Genomic DNA, 21007 nt, shown 5'->3' with positions numbered 1-21007 from the left:
CACTTACTGCTCTTGCAGAAGATCCAGGTTCAGTTTTCAACACCCACATAGAGTAGTTCCCAACTGCCTGTAACTCCTGTTCTAAGGGATGTCTCTGGCCTCTGTGGGAACCTGCACACACATGGTACACATAAATGCACATAGGTGCACACAGACACACAAATAAAAATAGTAAATACATCTTTTAAAAATATATGGTCAAGAGAAAGTGGGGCATTTGGTTCCGAGTCATAATGTGGCAGTGTTGGTCAGTGTCTTAGTTACTTTTCTATTGTGATAAAACACCACAACCAAGGCAACTTATAAAGGAAAGCATTTAATTTGGCTTACAGTCTTGGAGGTCAGAGTTCAGGGAGGCAGAGCGAAAGGTCTGCGAGCTCACATCTTGATCCACAACTACAAAGCTGAGTCAGAGCACTGATAATCAAGGAGTCTTAAACTTCAAAGCCCACGCCCAGTGACACACCTCCTTCAGCGAGGCCACGCCCAGTGACACACCTCCTCCAGCGAGGCCACACCTTCTAACAGTTCCCAAACAGTTCCACCAAACAGCGGCCACGGATTCAAACACGTGGGGCTGTGGGGAGCACTCGCATTCAAACCACCACAGTGGCAAGACCACAATGTGGAAAGGGAAAGAGACGTAAGACAAGGTCAAATCTCAGTGGTCTGGGCAGAAGACAGGTCAGGCAGAAGAATTCTCTTACCCAGGTGCCACCAAGAGCAAAGGCATCACCTGGGGAGAGGATACCCCGACCAAGTGTTTGGAGAATCTCAGGAAGTACACCCCTGGGACAAAAATGATCTTTACCAGGATTAAAGAGAAGAGAGAAGGGGCAAGCCTGACAGCTTATATTTAAAAAGCTACTATGATTAATAGCCCTACTTACTAAAAACAGATGTCTCGTTCTCTTAACGAGTGCCATAATTTAATTCATACATCAAAGTTCAGACAACAAAGAGCTAACAGAATATTTCTGTTGTGCAGCACTGATTTAAGTAAAATCAGCTTATAGTATGGGGGATATTATCATTTTTAAAAATAGCAGCTGCAACTCCATGAACAGCAGCACTGTTTCCCTATCTCAGAACAGGGTTGAGCTTAATTAGTAACATTCAATTATTCACAAACATAGGAGATGCCGCCGCAAAAGGTGCTGAAACGTTTTGTAGTTGGATGTACATAATCAGGTACGTGAGTGTATTTAAACCCAGGAAATCCTCTCGTGTTACAGAACCAAGCAGAAGACTCATCTATGCTTCAGTCTGTGTTCACTGGTCCTTTACAGGTGACAAGGGCAGTTCTCAGCCTATGAGTTCACAGGGGTCCAATATCAGATATCCTGTGCATCAGATATTTGCATTACGAATGTAACAGTAGCAAAATCACAGCTACAAAGTAACAAGAAAATAACTTTATGATTGGCGCTCACCCCAACAGGAAGAGCTGTATTAAAGGGTGGCAGCATTTAGAGAGTAAGAGCCACTGCTCCATGCTACTCCTGACAACTTAATCAGAACTCCCTGTACCCAAAATGCTGCCTTTTGCATTTGAACGGCATTTCAGTATGACTTTGTGTCTGACAGGAAATAGAGTATTTACTACTTCCTACATTTTATAGTGGACCTTTAAGTTCAGATGCTTTCAAAAGTTAGCATGGTAGACTGGCAAGCTAGACTTTACTTTCTGATCTATTCCTTTCTGTTATTATATATCTAATACATGTAATATATCTAATTCATAAGTCATAATTCAGAATTGTTCTTAAACACTCACTCAGAAACACAACCCTGGGACTACATAAGGTAGTGGTGCTTTTTCCTGGCTCATTAGATAAAAAGATTAAGGTAAAGGAGGTAATCTATTAACTATTAGCAGTAAGAAAATAATATATTCAGTATACATATATGCATACATATACACATATAAATATAAATATACATTTATTTGAGCCGGCCTGGAGAGATGGCTCAGCAGTTAAGAGCACTTGTTCTCTTCCAGAGAACCTGGATTTAGTTCCTACCACCCACATGGCAGCTCTCAATCCTCTGCAACTCTAGTCTCAGAGGATCTAATGCCCTCCTCTAGCCTCTCTGGGCACTGCACACATAGACACAGATACAGGCAAAACAGCCAAACAGATAAACATTTCAAATAACATACATAATTCTGAAATAAATATTTATGTGTATTTGACATTCCTGTGTCCACTTCAGAAGGTCTGTCAATAAACAGGGCTAGAACTCAGAACTGTGATGGCTAATTTTGGCTGTCAATTTGACACACTTAGAAACTGCCTCCATTACACTGGCCCATGGGCATGTCTATCGGGCACTTTCTTGACTGCTAATTGATGGAGAGGATCAGCCCACTGTGGGCGGTGTCATCCTGTAGCAGTTGGGTCTGGGCTAATAGGAAAGGTGGCAGAGTACGTAAGCAAGGTGAAGCTAGCCAGTAAGCAGTGTTCCACCATGGTCTTTGTTTCCAGGTTTCTGTCTTAGGTTCCTGCCTAGACTTCCCTTGATGATAAACTATAATCAGAAAGCCAAATAAACCCCTTTCCTCCAACCAAGTTGCTTTTGGTTATGATGTTTACCACAGCAACAGGCACCAAACTAGGACAGTCCTCACCTAAATACAAATTGTGTGGTCTAAGGAAAAGGCAGACTTGAAACCAGGCCATGTCTCAGGCATCTGCTACTACAAATACAGTATTTAACTGTGCCTCTGCACGCTCTCCCACCAGCTCCCCGTGACGATGGCTTGATACTTACTCTAAGCAAGACCTGCACTGGCCTCATGTGCTCTCCTGCAATTGTCATGTGTTACTTTTCAAACACCTCCGTGTTTGATTTACTTTGTAAATTATACAGAGTAGCAGCGCTGTACTCTGAGCGAGTCTCTAAGGCGGTTTGTGAGTCACGAAAAGGAGCAAATGAATAAATCACGTTAGAGTGTCCCTAAGAGAATGTGACAGGATGTCGGGATGCCCAGGGGGTTTAAACTTGTTAGCACAGGGGTCAAAGGTCACCCAGTGGTGACATGAGAGTGACATGGTTGGTGATGGCATGTTCAGCGGGGAGAATAACTTTGTGCAGATGTCAGAGTACAACCCTTTAATCCCCGCCGAGAAGACACATCTGGCCCGCTTACTGTCACGGTGCTAAACTCTATCCCTGCAAACCATTCTTACTACCAAGATCTTGTTTCTAGCCTTGGGGGGCTATGTTTTATGTACAAATAAAAATATCAGGAGATTAAATCAAAATTTCTCCACGTTGGATTCAGAGGGGATTTCGTCAAATTCCAGAAAAAGAATGTGAAACCAGTTAATCTTACTGGAGCTCGGGGTTTAAGGATGAAAATTTGTATTTCATGAATTATTCTAGGTGAAAGTAAACTGTAAGTTCCAGCAAAATGTCTCCTGCACATTCCAGCAGCACTAACTATGGATGTCCCCATACCTAAGCCCAGCGTGCGAGTAAGAGGTCTAATTCTGTGATGTAAGAAATGTGGGTTTATAGGTCAAAAAAAAAATCCACCATGTTTTGTGTTTTGTTTGTTTTGTTTTGCTTGACTAGGTTTCCTCTCTCTTCAGTCTAGATCCACCTGTCTCCATCCTGAGGAGCTGCCTTTCTTCTGAAGCCCAGCCCCAGGATCCTTCCCAGTGTCTACTGTCTCTTCCTCCATTGCCTGTTTCTCCTCCTCTGCTTCCCCCTGCATCAGTCTCCCAATTTCTAGGATTACAATGGCCACCACCACACAACTATAAGTGCCCAGAACCCTCCCCTAGCACCTGCTAACCCTGCTCCTTCCTCCTCCTCTCCCTCTGGAGCTTCCTATCGCAGCCCTCCTGTGCCTCCCAAAGCAGACACTTTCAGCCTTGCCTGAGTGCAGCCTCCTTCCTTCTACTCATTCTGTCACTCTGAACTCCAAGGGGAAACTTTCCAAGACCCACATAAGAACCCCAGCAGACACCAACTTGTCCCCAAGACAAGCCCAATCACAGCCCCTTAAAACCTCTCCTCCTGGTTCTTAGAGTTTTATAGACAAGATTTTAGTATTTGAATTAGTAGGTAACCCTAAATTATCACCTTCTGATGTCGTCCTTGGTAATGTTCCAGCCTAAGCAACAGTGTACACACACACACACACACACACACACACACACACACACACACACACAGTGTCACAAAGCCAAAGGACAGCACTAATGTGGTTGTCATCACTAGATCACTAGGGCCACCTTGAACTCTCTCTCTCTGTCTCTCTCTGTCTCTCTCTCTCCCTCTCTCTCTCTCTCTCTCTCTCTCTCTCTCTCTCTCTCTCTCTCTCTTTCTGAAATACCATGACGCACAGCTGACAACACAATTGGTTTTCCAAGTTACCTAATTCTCCATGTCTCTGTTTTCTTACCAGTTAAATGGGAATAAAGGGCCCTGCTCACTCAATGGTCTGAGGGTTAGAGTTTCTTTTAGAGAAGGGATTCACTGCCCAATTGAGTTCAAGGAAAGGCTTGCTGCTTGGCTGCCCGGAGGATGGTTGGTGAGTCCCCCAGCTCTTCACAACCTTGGGTGTTGGCAGATTTGAAAAGGGGTTTTAGGGACCAGCGAGGTGGAACTGGTAGGCCAGTCTGGCTAATGCAGGCTGATGACAGGCAGTGCTGGCCTCAAGTTCCTAGGCTGGCTGATGCAGCTGAGCCTAGGTGACAGACTTAGGTCTTCTGGCTCTCTGCCTTCTCAAAGGTACGAATCCCTAACAAGAGTGTCACACCCAGGCTCTGCTTCATCTACTGCTTCCAGAAAAGCCAACTATGCAGTCATTGTTGCATATTTAGAGAAGCACCTGGCATACCAGGCACACAAGGGAAACAAGGGACACCAGGCTCACCAGGCTCACCAGGCTTACTGGGCACACCAGGCACACGGGACACACCAGGCTCACCCGGCACACTGGGCAAGTACTTGCTAAGCAGAAGTGAAGATGTCATCTGGAAAGACAGAGCCCTTGCTGCTCATTCTCTGGGGATGTTCAAGTTTGGTATCAGCTGAGGTCTAGCCACCCAAGAAGAAGATATTCTGATCAATAGGGTTGTTTCTTAATATTGCTAGGCTTATGACTTGGGGCTTTTTTGTCATTATCTTCCCTGTTTTTGATCACACAAGTTCAACTTTTCATTGGTCTTGGGGGTATGTCTGACATAAACTAAATCATACATTTTTTTAAACGATTTTGGCCACTGTCTAACGTAGACTTAGGTAAAAGACAAACAAACACCATAGGTTATCCAAATTAGCCTTCTCGGGATAGAAAGGCCGTTCGGTACACAGTCAACCCAAAGAGAGTAGCTCCTGGGCTGTGAGCAGAAGGTGTAATGAGTGTCCTGCAGTCCTCGCCACTGTGAGGCTGGATTCCTGCCTGCACATCTGTGGCCATGCACTATCCAACAAGTCATTCATTCACACAACAGGTCATCGTGCCATGTTCTCACAGGCTTGCCTGGTTCTTACCCCAGAAGTGGAAGGTTATGGGCAGAAGGAAAGATCACTGAAGGGAGCTGAGCACTGTGGGGAGCAGGCTGGGGCTTGGTCAGGGAAGGTCCTCAGGAAAAGGACGTTTGAGCTGAGAGGTTTTAAGATGAGAATCCAGAAGAAACTACCCAGGGCAGCACATTCTAGGCAAGCAGGAGGGCAAGTGTCAAGACCCTGGAGAACTGACGCTCAGAGAGATTGCCAGGGAAGACATTTTGGGAAAATTGGGAGGGGCACCCAAATCTGAAGAGGAATTCCAACCTCATTCTGAGTATCAAGAGAACCCACAAGGGATTTTTATGGAGTTGACAATACACAGTCTCTACTTCAAAAAGTCGTGCTGACTAAGAGCAAGCTCCACACTGATGAAGGAAACCAAATTACATTATACCGAAAGATGTGGATGCCTTCCAATGTCTGGGTGATGCTACAATTTAGCACTGTGTCATAATTACTCTGGGCTTTTAGGTGACCCTATAGCTGTTTTTATGAGCTTTTATGAGAATATTGAGAATGAACAGTGCTATAGATTAAAATCAACACTAGACCTGAGGAAAAACTACTTAGGAACACAGCCCAGCCCACCTTCCCACGGGCCCATTTCCATTTACAGCGTGTCATTTGTAGTGTTAGCTAATCCTTATAAATCATCCAGTGTCACCCTCAGCTCTCACACCTCTAGAACAATTACTAGCTCTGGGACACTGTGGAAACGGAGTGATAGATATTTTTCTACCTGTGCATCATGGACCCAAGGAGAAAACCATCGGTATGTGGCCTCCTGAGGCACCAGAACTCATCCACTTCTGTATCCCAAGGAATGACCATATATAAACAGTGTGTTTGTTTGACATTTCTTTCTCTTTCAGACGAGGTGAGAATCGCCGGCCACATCTAGCTGCTAAAGACAGGCTGTGAAGGAAGAAACGGTTAGGAAAGCCAGCCCAGACCTCATGCAAGAAACAGGGAAGCATCCAGTGGGCCAGTTATGAAATAGGCCAACTGGTTAGGGGAGAAGTTTCAATTCTGGGAAGGACACCATCTTACATTATTAAGCGGGTGGTGCCCGGGTCAGGGCGGAACTATCTGGGAAGACCTGAGCATACAAAGATCCCACACTGGTGTCCACCAAGACGCCTGTGACAGAGAAAGCAAGGCGAGAAGGCAGGACGCATAGAAGCACCATCTTGTTCCCCTAACAAGCACCTAAAAGCAAGTATGAAGTACACACCTTCCTCGTGATGAGTTTTCCCTGACGGAAAACGTCTGGGATGAAGCCAAGAGTGGTTAAACCTGCCCTGGGGAGGCTGAGGCAGGAAGAATGATGATTCTGGGTCATCCTGAGCTACACAGAGAGAGTGATTTGGGGTCAGCCTGAGCTTCACAGTAAGAGCCCATCTCAAAACAAGATACACACAGGTGACTTTACTTTCTTTCCCCAGGTTACTTTCATTTATTTTTGGTAATAAAAGAGAGACAGCTTTTAAGAAAAGATGAAGACGTCCCCTACCTTAATTCATCCCATTTCTACACTAGGCAGTCTTGAAAAATGGTGTCCAGCCCAAAGCCCCCTTAACATGACAGGGTCCCAGCTCACCGTCCCGATCAGGAGCAAAGAGAGATATCAACGTTGTGAATGAGTGACATGGAACAGGTTTAGTCGATGCAGACCCTTGATTTGAAATTTTTTTTTCTTTTTTTCTTTTTTTCCGGAGCTGGGGACTGAACCCAGGGCCTTGCGCTTGCTAGGCAAGCGCTCTACCCCTGAGCTAAATCCCCAACCCCTGAAATTCTTAATTTAAACGTCTAAAATGTTTTCAGGCTGTGGGCTCACCCGGTGCATGTGCGCTCATGTGTTCATCCTGAGCACCACGAAGAACTATTAAAGGCGCTTTCTCCAACAGTTCACTCAAGCTGTGAGGCAGCCACCTGACAAGCATATTTGAAATCTTCAGATAGGGTGGGTTTGGATGGGAAGGGGCTCTCCGATTGGGAACGTTGGAGCTAGCTTATGAATTTGAAGCACTGGTCTTCATTTTTCCAGCCTAGCATGTGGGCAGAGAGGCTCGAAGGCTCACTCTTGAGTGAAGCAACAGTGTGGGGGAGGAGGAAGCGATTGTAGGGCCGGGAAGACGGCTTCCCTTTGCCTTCCTAGCTCTTTGACTAGGCTATGAATTAAACTGACATAAGGCAGATTGAGAGGAGCAAAATCATACTAATTATGCACAAAGTCATGAGAGTCTCAGAAAAATAGGAGACTCAGAGAAGGGGCAGAAGCTTGTATAGCACCCCGAGCTACGGAGACCGCGGGCTTGGGTGGGGGGAAGGGAACCTTGAAATTCGAGGTGCGTAAAGTTGTCTGGTTCTGTGCCCTCTCCAGGCATAAAATCATTTGGGGCACCCGGCTTCCTGGTACAGGTAATTACTAACACAGTTTCTTTCATTTGGAGGTGTAAGGTTTTTTTTTTTGTTTTTTGTTTTTTTTTTTTTTTGTTTTGTTTTCAGAGCTACTCCTCTCTGCAAATGCTCGGAATAACCGGCTGAAAATAGGCCAAAGAGCTACACCGTGAGTAGACTGTTTTGGGATGGTCCTTAGCCCCAACAGTACGGTAACAGTGGTGTCCTTAAGATACCCAGAGTTAGGTGCTTTAAGTGAAGATATGTGTGTGGTTGGTTTTGACTTTTGTCGGGGGTCGGGGGATGGGAGGGTGGGTTGTTGTTTTGCCAAGGGCAGAGGGTGGTCTCACTGTGCAGCCCTGGCTTGTCTGAGGAACTCACTACACAGATCAGGCTGGTCACTGAACTCTCAAGAGATCTGCCTGCCCCTGCCTGCCCCTGCCTCCCCCGTGTGGGATTAGAGACTTTTTTTGTGAAGGTAAAACATTAACAAAATAGCAACCGCAGCAGAGCCTAGCTCAGTGAACTGTTAAATATGCAAAGTACGTGGGCATTCAGTGTAGACATCAAGGCTAAACTCCATGTTCCTGTGGAAGCTGGGCTAAGTCTCCAGCTTTGGCCAAGGCCGGTGATCTACTGTCAGTTAGATGTTTCCTCTACAACTCCTGAGTACCAGGTAGATGCTTCCTGATCTCCCTCCTGTGGGTCAGGGAGTCTAAGTCCCCAAGGGACAGAGTGGCTCCTTCCATCTAGCCAAACCAGGCAAGTTTCTGCAAAACTACAAAACGAAAAAGCCCTTTACACCACCAAATAAGAAAATAAAATCACAGGGTTGAGGATTTGGCTCAGTGGTAGAGCGCTTGCCTAGCAAGCGCAAGGCCCTGGGTTCGGTCCCCAGCTCTGAAAAAAAAAAAAAAAAAAAGAAAATCACAGAAACCACAAAAGGGAGGACTCTGTGCTGGACACTTCTGGTTGAAACCAGAAGTATCCAGAAACAACGGAGAGATGTAGTTAGATTTGGGGTTCAGTCACACAGGCCTGTCAGGAGATGGAGCACTGGTCTCACATCAGTGGTCTCTTGGAAATCCCTGACTGCAAGCTGGAGAGAAGGCCCTCGGTGTGTGGCAGTGACTCCCAGAACAGGCACTAGTCTGGCTGCAAGGAATTTCCAGACACCTCCCATCTAGGTCAGCTCTGAGAGCAGAAGCAGGGTCCTCTGCCTCCTCCTTGCCAGGTTTTTGTTGCTATGTGGAGGGGGACAAGGGGACATGGGAACTGCATCTTTGAAGCCCTACACTCCTCCAGGGAATGGGTCATGAGGATCTTCTTCAGAGGGAGGCTTTCTTTGCTCTGTAATTAAAACACACACAGGAGACTGGATCTAGCTTCCCCATAAATAACAGAAGTTAATGAAATGTTCAGAACTAGTGTTGACTGCCAAGTTTTACAGCGTTCTCCTAATTGTTTGGGTATGAGAAAATTCTGTGTATGTCTAAAAGAATCATTTGATAACCAGGCCATAGTTCCTAAAATAATTAAAACCTGTAATCATGTTTTGAAATACAGAAAGGTTGCTTGATAAATGTGCCCTCCTAAGTGGGCAATCAAAGACTGCTGAGTTTGGATTTTTTTTCCCCTGTGTGAATGTTGCTCATAAGAGTGGGGACTGGCTTGACAAAAACAGTTATTAAAAGTAAGTGCCTGAATGGGCTTACAGCTGTGTGGGGGGCCCTGTTCCTTAGAGTGGGCTGTGGCTTCCCTCCCTAGTTGGAGTCTGCAGAGATCAGCATCATGGGGGAACAAACACTGTGAATGTTAGGCTTCTATTCTAATAAACACTCAGGTGTGGTAAGTACATCAGGCATACACAAAAGTTAACCTGGCAATCTTCAACAGCAAACTGTACACAGGCATCACGATTACTGGGCCATTCTGAGCTTCTAGCTACACCCACAGGGCACTGATAGGCCCTCCTTTCTGTTAGCAGTACTTGGTGGAGTGTTGCCCCATATTGTTTTGCTAAATATTAATTAGGGGGTTTCTCCCCCCACCTTTGATCATTTAGGTCCCAAATAAAAGACACAAAAGCCTTTATATTTATAATACGCCTTAGAGCATTAGAGGTGGGCAGATATCAACCTTCTATGCTATTTTGTCTACTTCCCTGTCAATAACCCTGAGATGTGACTTGCCATGTTCAGCCTGGCCCGCTTCTACTCCACCAGGCAGGGCCTTATGGCCATGCGCTCATAATCCACGTACCTCAAGGAGGCATCTTCTTTCCTCTTTTCCCCCTCGAGGTCTCAAGCCCAGAACCCAAGTCTCACCAATCTTTCTTCTGCCCAGCTGCAGGCATCTTTATTGAACCAATCGTTTTAAACAAGGTTTGCACAGAAGCACTTGTCTTGAGGCAATTTAGTCCTCCGGGATACAGAATTTAGCATTACAATACATAGCAACAAACTAACCCTCAAATGGGGGAGGGGGGTGCTGGGTGGGGGAGGGGGGATATTTACAAATCTTTGCTGTTGAGTCCCAGTTCTTCTTAGAACAATCCCTGCAGGATGATGGCTGAGCTGCAACAGGCCTTGCTCCCCTCAGGCTGTCAGAGATCTGCGAGCACAGGTTACAGGTAAATAGAATCCAGAGGGACAGAGAAAGTGAACTCCCGTTTTAAATCCTGAGAAACCCATCTTCAAAGCCTTGCTTACATTTTTCAAGAGAGTCACGTCTGACGGCTTTAGACGTTTAGTTCCTGAGAACTCCTAAAAAAAGAAGCTCCTGGCAGAAATGTGATACGTCATAGGCCTTGTTAATCTTTTTCCGGACATAAGTGCCTGGAACCAAAACACAGTCAAATGTTTGCCTGTCTTTCACTCTAGAACTCTGAGGAAAATTTGGAAACTTTAGTTCAACCCCGTTTAGCTTTTAGTTACAAAAACAAATCTTTTAGGCTTTCTCTCTGATCACTATCTATAAAATTGGCTGTTTGGACTGGCTGTAAGGGAAGCAAGTTTATTTTCAATAACAGGCAATTTACCATGCTACTAAGTCCCAGGCAGGTCCAGCCCTTGCTAATTCTTTATACTCCTAGGATGTAAGAAACCCATCTTCGGCAACCCAAATACTTTAAACTCCACTCACATACAAATCTAAGGGTTATTCTTCACCCCGGAAAGCCATTTATCACAAGGTTCAACCTGAGTTCTTTCATTCACTGAGCAGCACCTCACTGCTCCCCACCAATGCGACTGGTGCCACTCACACAGCTTTTCAGAACTAGAAACTTCTAAAATATAAGAGAAGCTTGGTGACAAAGTGACAAAGCTTTGTGATGGGGACTGCTAGGTCTCCCCAAGGGTGCCTGATTCTACACTGCCATTCCTCTCACCTGGTCCAGACAGGAGCCTCCCTCCTGCCCTGGCTACAGGCTGCCTGTTCTTGGGCTCTTATCACATCAGCTACAGCAATGTATCAACATCAGAGAGTACAGTGACAGGATGCTTGCCCTGCATATACAAGGCCCCGGGTTTGCTCCCCAGAACCTCCAAAACCAAACCTCATCTGCCTTGCTCAGAAACTTCCGGGGTCTTCCCGTTCCCTTCAAGTAACCAAGGCCTCAGCCTGTACTTCTGCTCCACATGCCCAGTAGGTCCCATCTTGTAGACTTTATCTTGACAGTTCCTGAGCTAGCAACCTCTTGTGGAGGTTGGACCTTCCCCCCTTTTCTCCCTCCATTGAGAATTCAGAATTCTCAATGTCACCTTCCCAGGCTACCCTGCTTTAATAGCATCATCCTGCATTTTCTCCCTCCCTGCCTTATTTTTCTCAGAGTCTTTACTACGTATACAGGTTTACTTATGTCTGCCTCTCCTCCCTACAGTGTAATCTCAGCAATGCCCCTGCTGATTCTGGGCTCCCGGTCAACAGCATGGACTCAGGACTGTTGCCTAGAACGTGCTGAGTGTTCTTCTTGGGAAGGTGTGTGAACCAATCTACCAATCTGCACAGTAATTCGAGATAGGATCATCATCGTAATTAACATCGTGTCTGGTGAAGAAATTGCCACGCTACTATCAGTAATAAGAAACTGAATTTGGACCCAAGACACCAGCCCTTTATAATCACCATAATGTATTGTACCACGCTTAGCTTATAGCAAATAATTCAATGACTTCCCTATGCTGACTCTTAGAAATTCTCAGATAATCAAAGTATGGCTTTAAAATATCAAGTTTCTTATAATTGCCTAATATTTAAGAATAATTAATAGGTGTGATTTCTGAGCTCAGACTCGTAAACAAGAGCAAAATGGGAACCACAATTATGCCTCTTCAGCCTCTAATTCTGAGAACCACTTCCTCAAAGGCTCCGACTGTGGATGACAGGCATGCTCAGGTAATTCTCCCTGCACCACAGAGATTACCGTGATTAGCACCGGTCCACAAAGGGACACAAAAGCCGCAGAGATGCCAGGTCCCACAAAGGGCCCCTCTGGGACTGTAGCAGCTCATTTGAGCTCCCTGCTTATTAGTGTGGTGATTCAGTGCACTGGGTAAGCCGAGGATGTCACCTAATAGAGGGTATGTTGATACAGCCTTATCTGAGAAGTTATATAATTACGCGAGTGTCAGGATACCATAAAGGAGTCTGAGCTTTAGAGTGAAAGAGGAGGGTATTCCCTGGGAAGTCTTACACAAAGAATGGCGGGAGATTCCATTACCCCAAACTAAGCAAGTGAAGTAAAATAGCTAAGGATAGAGGCCGTCCAGTTTAAGTTGCGGCTTGGCCAGGCACCTGCTGAAGATTGCTTCCGGGGACCCCGGATACCAGCCTGTGCTTCCCTGGGAACAGAGGATTGGTCGGTGCTCAGCAAACTGCCCCCCTTGAGTCACGGCTGCTTCTTTATTTAGGGTCAAATGTATTCTTCTGCAAGCCTTGGACCCTCCGTTCTCCTTCTCCTCCAGACAGTGAAACTAACTTTCCTCCCACTGGGTTGGAATTCTCTGAAAGAAGCCATACCGGGTCTTCCTCTTCTCCTTCCTCCACCTTCTCAGGACCTCGCTCCTGATCCACCCCAACAATCCCAGGATGCGGAAGGAGTGAGTGAGTAGGCCATCGGACGGGAGTGTCCCCAGCACCTGTCACCTGGCCCACCTGGCCCTCCCTTCACCCCCTCCCCCAGCCCCACCCACCTTCCCCGCCGACAGGCCACCGCCCTCCCCGGCCTCCAGCCATGGTCCAATGGCCGTAGGGCAGGGCACGCTGAGCAAGCCGCGGTGCCCGGGCCTCGTCCCCGCCCTGTTCCCGGTCCTCGGTTCCCGAGTCGAGCCCTGCCGCCTTTAAATGCCACCCCAGGCCGACGCACTGCGGCCCTCGCCACCGTCATCCCCTCGCCGCCGCGACCTCCGCGCCGCACACCTCCCCTCCCCCTCCCGGGCCTGCGACCGCGCCAGCCTGGGGCGTGCGCGCGCGCCGGTGTGTGCGCGCGCCCGGCTCGGACCCGCGCCCGCCGCCGCGTCCCCGGCGCTCGCTGCAGGAACATGGCGGGGTCGGTGGCCGACAGCGACGCCGTGGTGGTGAGTGCGGCGGCCGCCCGCGAGGCGGGTAGCTCGGAGGGCGGGGGAGAGGTCTACCGACCCGCGGTGCCGCGGGAAGCGCGGTACCTGTCAGCCGCCGCGGGGTGGGAGTTCGGGGCCCCAGGCGCCGGGCAGGAGGGCGCCGGCCAGGTGCGCGCCGGGCGCGTGTGCGTGCACGTGGGTTACCGTGGGGCCGCGGCCCCGGCGTCCGGGATTTCCCCCTTTGGAAACGGTCCCGCGCCGGGGGCTCCCGGGAGAAACGGAGCGCTGTCGCTGCACCGCAGCCACGTCCCCGAGGACAGGCCCGGGGGCAGAGACTCCGGGAGCGTTTGTGCTTGGAGAGGGGGCCTGCCGCCCACCTACACGGGCTTTGCTTCCCCGGTGGGCCGCGACCTTGAATTTGATCCGATCTCAAGAGCCTGGGGATCATCAGAGGCTTAGACCGGGTGGAAAGGCCGGGTTTTGTTTCGCGGTTATTTAATGAGCTATAAAGAGGCATCACTGCCTATGTGTCTGTGGAGGGCTGCTGGATCCCGACCGATTTGTGTGGATTCCACATCCTTCTATTCACTCCCTAATAAACAAGGGTCTGTGGAAAGCCAATCTGTGTGCTTCTATTTTTAGAAACTTGATGATGGGCACTTGAACAACTCCCTGGGTTCTCCGGTTCAAGCCGACGTGTACTTCCCACGACTGGTAAATCAGTGTGCTCCGTGTCTCTGCCTTTATCCTTCTCCCTCCTGGTGCATTTCCTTGCCTTCTGGTGGGTCAGGTTCTCAGGGCCGAGGGCTTGGCTTCTCTCACAGCCTGTAAACTTCCTGTCTCTCCCCTCCTCCTTTGCAGATAGTTCCATTTTGTGGGCACATTAAAGGTGGCATGAGACCAGGCAAGAAGGTATTAGTGATGGGCATCGTAGATCTCAACCCCGAAAGGTAAGGGCCGAGCCCTTCTGTTGCTGAACTGCGGCTGCCTCCTCCCGTTCCTCTACTTGCAGACAGTGTCACTAGTTAGGAGTGCCAAGAAAGTACCATGTTCCCATGAAAAGAATGTGTATGAATCCCAGCCATCATCTCTCCAGATAGCTATTTATATCAGGGATGATAAAAATAGGCCGACAGTTAATCTTTGACCCTTGAGAAGGCCAAAAGACTTTTCTTTTTTATGGCTTTGAAACACTATAGTTGTAACCAAACCTGTTAGAATAAATAAGAACCAAACTTACAAAATGTTCCCCTTGTCAGTTCCCTTGGCTGTTTTGGAGAACTCTGAAATGGATTAAGGCCCCGGGTGGCCTGGGGCGTTTGAAATCTTCAGTTGCAATTATTTTCAGTAACACTGAAGTTTTCACCAGAGCCTGCTTTAGGAAGCAAAATCTATTGGTTTGAGTGTAATCCTTCTACTCTGTGTTTAAACTCTGTGTAAACAGTAGCAGCCCATTAAAAGCCGATGAACCCACTGGAGGAGGAACTGGGTCAAGTTAAAATGTTACATCTAATTCCCAGCTAAGTGACACTGTTTCCTTTCTAGTTTTGCCATCAGCTTGACCTGTGGTGACTCTGAAGATCCTCCTGCCGATGTGGCGATTGAACTCAAAGCTGTGTTCACGGACCGGCAGCTCCTCAGAAACTCTTGTATATCAGGAGAAAGAGGCGAAGAGCAGTCAGCAATCCCTTACTTTCCGTTCATCCCGGACCAGCCGTTCAGGGTAGGTACCTGGAGTGCCCCATGCAGTGTTGGCAGGGCCCCTGCTCACGATATATCTACTGTGTGCCAAGAGCTCTTTAAGAATTTCTTCATGTCCAAGAAACTTGTTGCCTGGGACTTGTTTCCCGGCCGTGAGAACAGAATAGAGAGAGAGAGAGAGAGAGAGAGAGAGAGAGAGAGAGAGAGAGAGAGAGAGAGATCTGCTTGCTGATCGACATTAATGCTTGCCATAGTAGCTCTTGACTCTCTTCAGCCCCTATGTTTAGTTAATGGGTGCATATATGCATACCTAATTGATAAGTACTTAGCTGTACACAACCAATGCAGAGGCATTAATTATTGATTTGCTAACTTTTGGGGTGGTACTGGGGTTTGAACCCAAGGCCTTGTGCACATTAGGTAAAGTTCTGCAGCTTAGCTACACTCCCAGTCCTCTTTTTTTATTTCTGTTTTGAAACAGGATCTTACTAAATTCCCAGACTGGCCTTGAACTTGTAATCCTCCTGGCTCAGTTTGCATAGTAGCTTAGAATACAGGTCTGTGTCATCGGGTCAAGCTGGGAGTATTAATCTAGTAATAATTTTCTGTGTAATTCCCAATATAGTTTTAGGCACATAAATAACCTACCCCTAAGTATCTGATTGATTATTAACTAGTACTAAGATCCAGAATTTTCATGTTTCTTAGCCTTAAGTAGCTCAAAACCTTACTAGGTATGGGATTAAAACAATTTAGTGGTTATCATTTCATTTTTTTCTCATTCCCTTTGCTAATGAGCCCATATTTGTGTATTTATTTTCCTGTGAGGGTTAATTAAGCTTGTCTGTTTCATGGTCACAAGCTGTGTGGCTGACAGATTTCCTCCCTTGGGCTTGGGTAAGATCACTTTGCTCCCAGTCCCTACGAGGCAGGAAATAACCCAAACTTGCAGTCTCATCAAGTAACAGTAGCATTACCTTCCTCTGTGGGACAAATAGGAATGATATAAAAACAGGACTCGCTTACATGCCAGGCCTGGTGCTGCGGCTGGGGCCTGCGGGAATCTTACCATACATCACAGTAACAGCCCCTCGGTTAAAACTTTGCTACAAATGGACCAGAGTAAACAAAACTGCTCTAAATCTTTGTACTTCATGTGGACCTTCTCAAGGCCTGCAACTGTTTCTCTTTCCTTAGAGTCTAGAACAAAACAGAACTCCACAAACTTTTTTACATCAGTACAAGAAATGAGGTTGTTCCCCTTAGGACCATAATCTAGGAAGTTACCCCTTATCTTAGCTCCTCCTTTAGAATGGAGGCTTGTGGGCTCCTCTTGCTATGCCAGGTTCTTAAATGGTTAGTCAGTCTGTCTGCCTGCCTTCCCCCACCCCCTCTCTCTTTCTCTCTCTCTCTCTCTCCAGCATTTGCAGGCCTCAACAGAGTTATCTCAGATGGTAAATTCTTATGCCTAATTCATGAATTGTGAGCTTCTGACTAGAAGGAATTCATTGCTTCCCAACAACAAAAATGGGAATGAAATAAACCAGGTGGTGGCGCAGGCCTTTAATCCCAGCATTCAGGAGGCAGAGGCAGGTGGATCTCTGTGAGTTCCGGTCTACAGAGTAAGTTTGAGGACTGCCAGGGCTACACAGAGCAAACCCTGCCTCAAGAAAAAAAAAAAAAAGCATGCAAAAATGGAGTGGAATAGAACTTCTCGGTGATCTAATTTAAGCAGTAATATAAATTAAATGTGACTAATATAACATATGGAATCTCTGCGTGAAAACGGCTAATGCTTTTCTAAAAGCATCATAGCACAGCCGATTCTTAAAGTCTGTGATGACCAGGAGGCGGTGGCTCCTGCCTTTGGTCCCAGTACTTGGGAGGCAGAGGCAGGCAGATCTCTGTGAATTTGAGGCCAGCCTGGTCTACAGACTGAGTTCCAGGATAGCCAGAGTTACATGAAGAAGCCCTGTCTCATACAAAGAAACAAACAAAACAGAAACCCAAACAAAGAAACAAACAAAAACCCAACAGACCGCTGTGGTGAATTATGGAAAAGGAGAGGGAAGAGGTTTACCATGTGGAGTCAGTGTTTGTTTGCCTTAACAAAGCCTTGTTAATTACACATTCTTGGTCCAAGGGTAATTACTGTGTAATCTCCCATAGTGTTTACCATGACTGTCTAGACTATTATTAGATGCTACTAATGGCTATCAGTCACGCATCAGGAGAGGTCCCCTCTAGTAGGGTAGGTTGTTTGGCCATCAGTGTCCTGTAAACAGATTGGTGCCCCTTTTCCCTCTACCTTTGGAGTATGGGAGGAAGTGTCTGTTCCACATCTTTGACTGGCATGGAGCAGCGGTTCTCAGAGTGGGTTTCCTGCTCCGGCATCTTGGCCCTTCCTGCACTCGCTCGGGTGAGAGCTTGGATCTGTAGACTGTGCTGTGCACTTCCTGAACTGGGAGTTGGGAGAGAGAGACCCAGCAGTCTGTATCCCAGCGAGCGTTGAGCAATTTGTGTTGCTTCGGACTCGCTGTGGACATTGCTTTTCTTCCCTACAACGAAGTGTGGTTGCCTGGTTGGCTTTTTGTTCCTGCCTCCTCCCGGTTCATCCAAAAGTATGCACTGTTGTTATTTTGTTTCCTCTAGGTGGAGATTCTGTGCGAACACCCTCGCTTCAGAGTGTTTGTGGATGGACACCAGCTCTTTGATTTTTACCATCGTATCCAAACGTTATCTGCAATTGACACCATAAAGATCAATGGGGACCTCCAGATCACCAAACTTGGCTGATGTTTTAACGCACTTCTGTTGCAAATACGATCAATCAGGTGCCACATCTACACATCTACGTGACTATCTGAAAGAAGTGTCCTAGCCAGAACTGGAGACTTTAAAAGAAAACAAAAAACAAAGGCAGACTTCGCTGCCTCTGTCCGTGCAGTTTAAGTCCAGAACGACAGCTTCGTCTGTGGTTTGCCCAGGAGAAGCAAGCTCCCGAGAAAGCCACCGAGCCATTGCCCAGAACAAAGTTATACGTTTATGCTGGATTTTATTCAGACTAAACTAAAATGGATTTGCGATGATTTGTGATTTGGTGGCAATTACTCATCATCGCGAAGCAAGGTGATATCTAGAAACAAAAAGTGCTAAAGACCTCAAAAACAACCACGGTACACCAACTTGATGCATTTCTGCACTGACGTGGAATTGCATAGCACAACGGACATTTTAGTCAGGGTATTTACATAGAATGTAGATTGTGCAAGGTTCGGTTTTTATGTCTCCTTGGGGGTTGTTTTATTTTTTTGGTTTTGTTTTGTTTTGTTTTTTCTGGCACAGCATCATGTTAACTTGGATTTTTAAGCATTCTCAATTAATTTATTTATATTTAGTATATGTATTAATGTATTAGAGAATGAGCAATGTCTACAAATTATGAACTTAGGTCTGAGGGGGAAATTTATGTATTACAAGCATAAAATAGGTAGATTTTTAACCTTAAAGAATTTGAGCTTATTCTCCTTACCCCTCAACTTTGGCTTCTTAACACAAATTGCTATAAATGCTTTTGGGGAAATTTTTGCAACACTTCGATAAAACTCTAAAGTTCCTGCCTATGATGTGAACTTTTGTTTGCATTGCTTCTTCTCCTTCCTGTGAACTAGCACAGTATTGGCTTCCTTAAGACTCACTACTCCTTAGATTTACATACTAGCTCATTAAGTTGATATTAAATTGATGGTAAGCATATAAGAGGTGATTGCACAGACAGCTTTTAAAATAACTGTATATCAGTTCTTAATAGTATGCTATGAAAGTGAATCCAGAATGCAGTGTAAAGCAGAAGCAAGTCGCCCCAAACTACTTACTGAGAAATAACTTATATCCACCTAGGCTGTTAGCTCATTGTATAATTTTTTCTTCTGAGACCCTCCCTAAGTATCCCTAAGCAATGCCTCTGGAGCTTCTGAGTAGACAGTGCTGCCTTCCTGGTCCATAAGATAGGATCCAGTCAGGCCATCTGAAAGGTTAAGTTCCAGGATTTCAGGTTTTGTCGTCCAGCCAATAGCAATCATGCTTCCGGGAAAACTGCTTCCCTGCGCTTGTAGAACTACCAATAGGGTGCAGATTATCAGTGCATCTTCAAGGCTAGGGATGCTTGGAATTTCATACACAGTTTTGGTCCTAGAGAGAAGGGCCTTTGGCATTGCAGGTAGTGGGGAAGGAAGGGATGCTGGGTGGGGTATATTTATATATAATTTAGGTTTTGTTTGTACAGTGTATGTGTCTTACTAGGGCATCTCCTTGTCCTGCTTCACTTTTAAGGTTTTTTACACAACATGCAGAGGCACTGAAGTGGCCATGTCCTCTTCATGTGTCAAGAATGTAGACAGTGTTTCAGAACCAAAGTCTTAAGATAAACAAAGCAAACTAAAATAAGGAATTTTTATAGATGATATATTTGGATTCTTCTCAACTTTGAAACTGTTTAGCACAGTTCCATGGTGTTATATACAAAGACTTGTCCACCAAGACCAGCTGCATCGTTTAAAGCCTCACATTCTAGCTGGCTTCCTAGCCGGTCAGCCAGGAGAGCTGTCTTGGAGGTCCAGGTATTTTTTTAAGCCTGTGAGCAATTTCTCGTGGCTTCAAAAGCCACTTTAAGAGAGTTTAGAGCACACCCTGAAAAACATTTGTAACGTTTGGATTCGATTCATGCAGTAAGCATGCCCCCAGGAGGGCTCATCTGAGTGGCCAAGCATGGGTAATTCAGCAGAAGCTTAGGGAAAGAGATTAGAAGGGACTCTTCTCTCTACCTGTCAGCTAACTCAGAGGCAGCCACTCCCTTAGGCTGCTTGGTATGGAAAGCAGTATTAAACCTCCCAGGTCAGCCTCCCGAGGGCCATCTAAGTGGTGCACTAGGTTGACGTTGGACTAGTTAATAAGCAGGGGCCACAGCCCACTGTCCAAATGGCTAGCTAGAAACTAGGACAAGTTCACACTTTCCTCAGCCTGAGAGGTCTAATGTGGAAAATTCAGGATTGGAAGTGCAATTTAGAGCTTCATGGGGAAAGTATTTGCATACACAAGGGGTTCTGTCCACCCAGGGCCCTGGCTTTGCAATAACCAATACCAAGAGATAACAGTCAGGCTCTGGGGAAATAAGCAGGCTTTAGACAATCTACAGCAAAGTTGGAGTAAATGTATCTATCAAGTTAACAGAAGTGACTTCTGCTTCCTGGGCTATCCCAGAACTGTCTTAAAATTAATATTTTTTTAAATTTTGAAGCCCAGTTTCAAATCTTGCCAACTTCTCTAAAACTCCCTAAGAGGTCACTCTTAAGAGTTGATGATGAATTAAATGGCAAATCCATGTGCATTAAGAGAAAAAAATATCCAAAAAAAGGATCAAGCCCTATTGCCTTGCGAAAACAGCTTTGGCATTTTCTGGCATTAATGTAAAGATACTGTTCCTATGATGACATATTTTCAAAGAAACACTTTCTTATTTACTGCGTGGTGTAAAGTGTTGTTAAGTGTGTGTTACATTATGTCACTGCTGAAAGTTATTTGCACTATAATAAAGGAATTTTCTACAAGATAGCCTCTGGGGTATTATATGCTGCCGTTCACCTCTAGATACAATGTATTTATCATGGACCATGTACTGAATAGTGGTCCCTTCATCTCACGTGCTATAAGACTGCCTGTACGTGTGTTTTCCATATTGATAAAGGGAAGAAAAAATGTCTCAGAGGCTCCAGAGACCCAGTGAGCTTCTGTTGTGGATGTCAAAGTTCTGTTTTGAT

The 21007-nt window shown here is 46.1% G+C and overlaps 2 protein-coding genes and 1 long non-coding RNA gene across 5 annotated transcripts in view; 1 reads left to right on the top strand and 2 right to left on the bottom strand.

The window, feature by feature from the left end:
* The window catches only part of LOC102548772 (uncharacterized), a 31040-nt gene extending 16146 nt beyond the window's left edge, over positions 1 to 14894 (bottom strand). Inside the window, exon 1 of the mRNA XM_039092872.2 lies at positions 13596 to 14894. Coding sequence (XP_038948800.1) covers positions 13596 to 14007 — 412 coding nt within the window. The 5' untranslated portion in view covers positions 14008 to 14894. The remainder of the gene's footprint in view (positions 1 to 13595) is intronic.
* Positions 7447 to 13263, bottom strand: LOC120096688 (uncharacterized). 3 transcript variants are annotated; one of them, XR_010057750.1, is made up of 4 exons: positions 13125 to 13263; positions 10641 to 10766; positions 10446 to 10542; positions 7447 to 7461 (listed from the first exon to the last, which is right to left on the bottom strand). It is a non-coding gene; the product is annotated as an uncharacterized LOC120096688 (long non-coding RNA). The 3 variants fall into 3 exon arrangements; XR_005493471.2 differs by lacking the exon at positions 7447 to 7461 and having other exon boundaries at positions 10262 to 10542; XR_005493472.2 differs by lacking the exons at positions 7447 to 7461; positions 13125 to 13263 and adding an exon at positions 12952 to 13089 and having other exon boundaries at positions 10262 to 10542.
* On the top strand, positions 13291 to 20797 carry Lgalsl (galectin-like). Its single transcript, NM_001134730.1, has 5 exons — positions 13291 to 13508; positions 14133 to 14204; positions 14352 to 14440; positions 15036 to 15213; positions 17844 to 20797. The coding sequence occupies exons 1-5, from the start codon at positions 13473 to 13475 to the stop codon at positions 17985 to 17987; spliced, it is 519 nt and encodes a 172-aa protein (NP_001128202.1). The 5' UTR covers positions 13291 to 13472; the 3' UTR covers positions 17988 to 20797.
* Positions 20798 to 21007: the final 210 nt, after the last annotated feature.

The sequence above is a fragment of the Rattus norvegicus genome, chromosome 14, assembly GCF_036323735.1.
Source record: "Rattus norvegicus strain BN/NHsdMcwi chromosome 14, GRCr8, whole genome shotgun sequence".
In the NCBI taxonomy this organism is placed as follows: Eukaryota; Metazoa; Chordata; class Mammalia; order Rodentia; family Muridae; genus Rattus; species Rattus norvegicus.
Note: the sequence above shows the minus strand (reverse complement) of the source record. Positions and strands in the feature narration are given on the sequence as shown.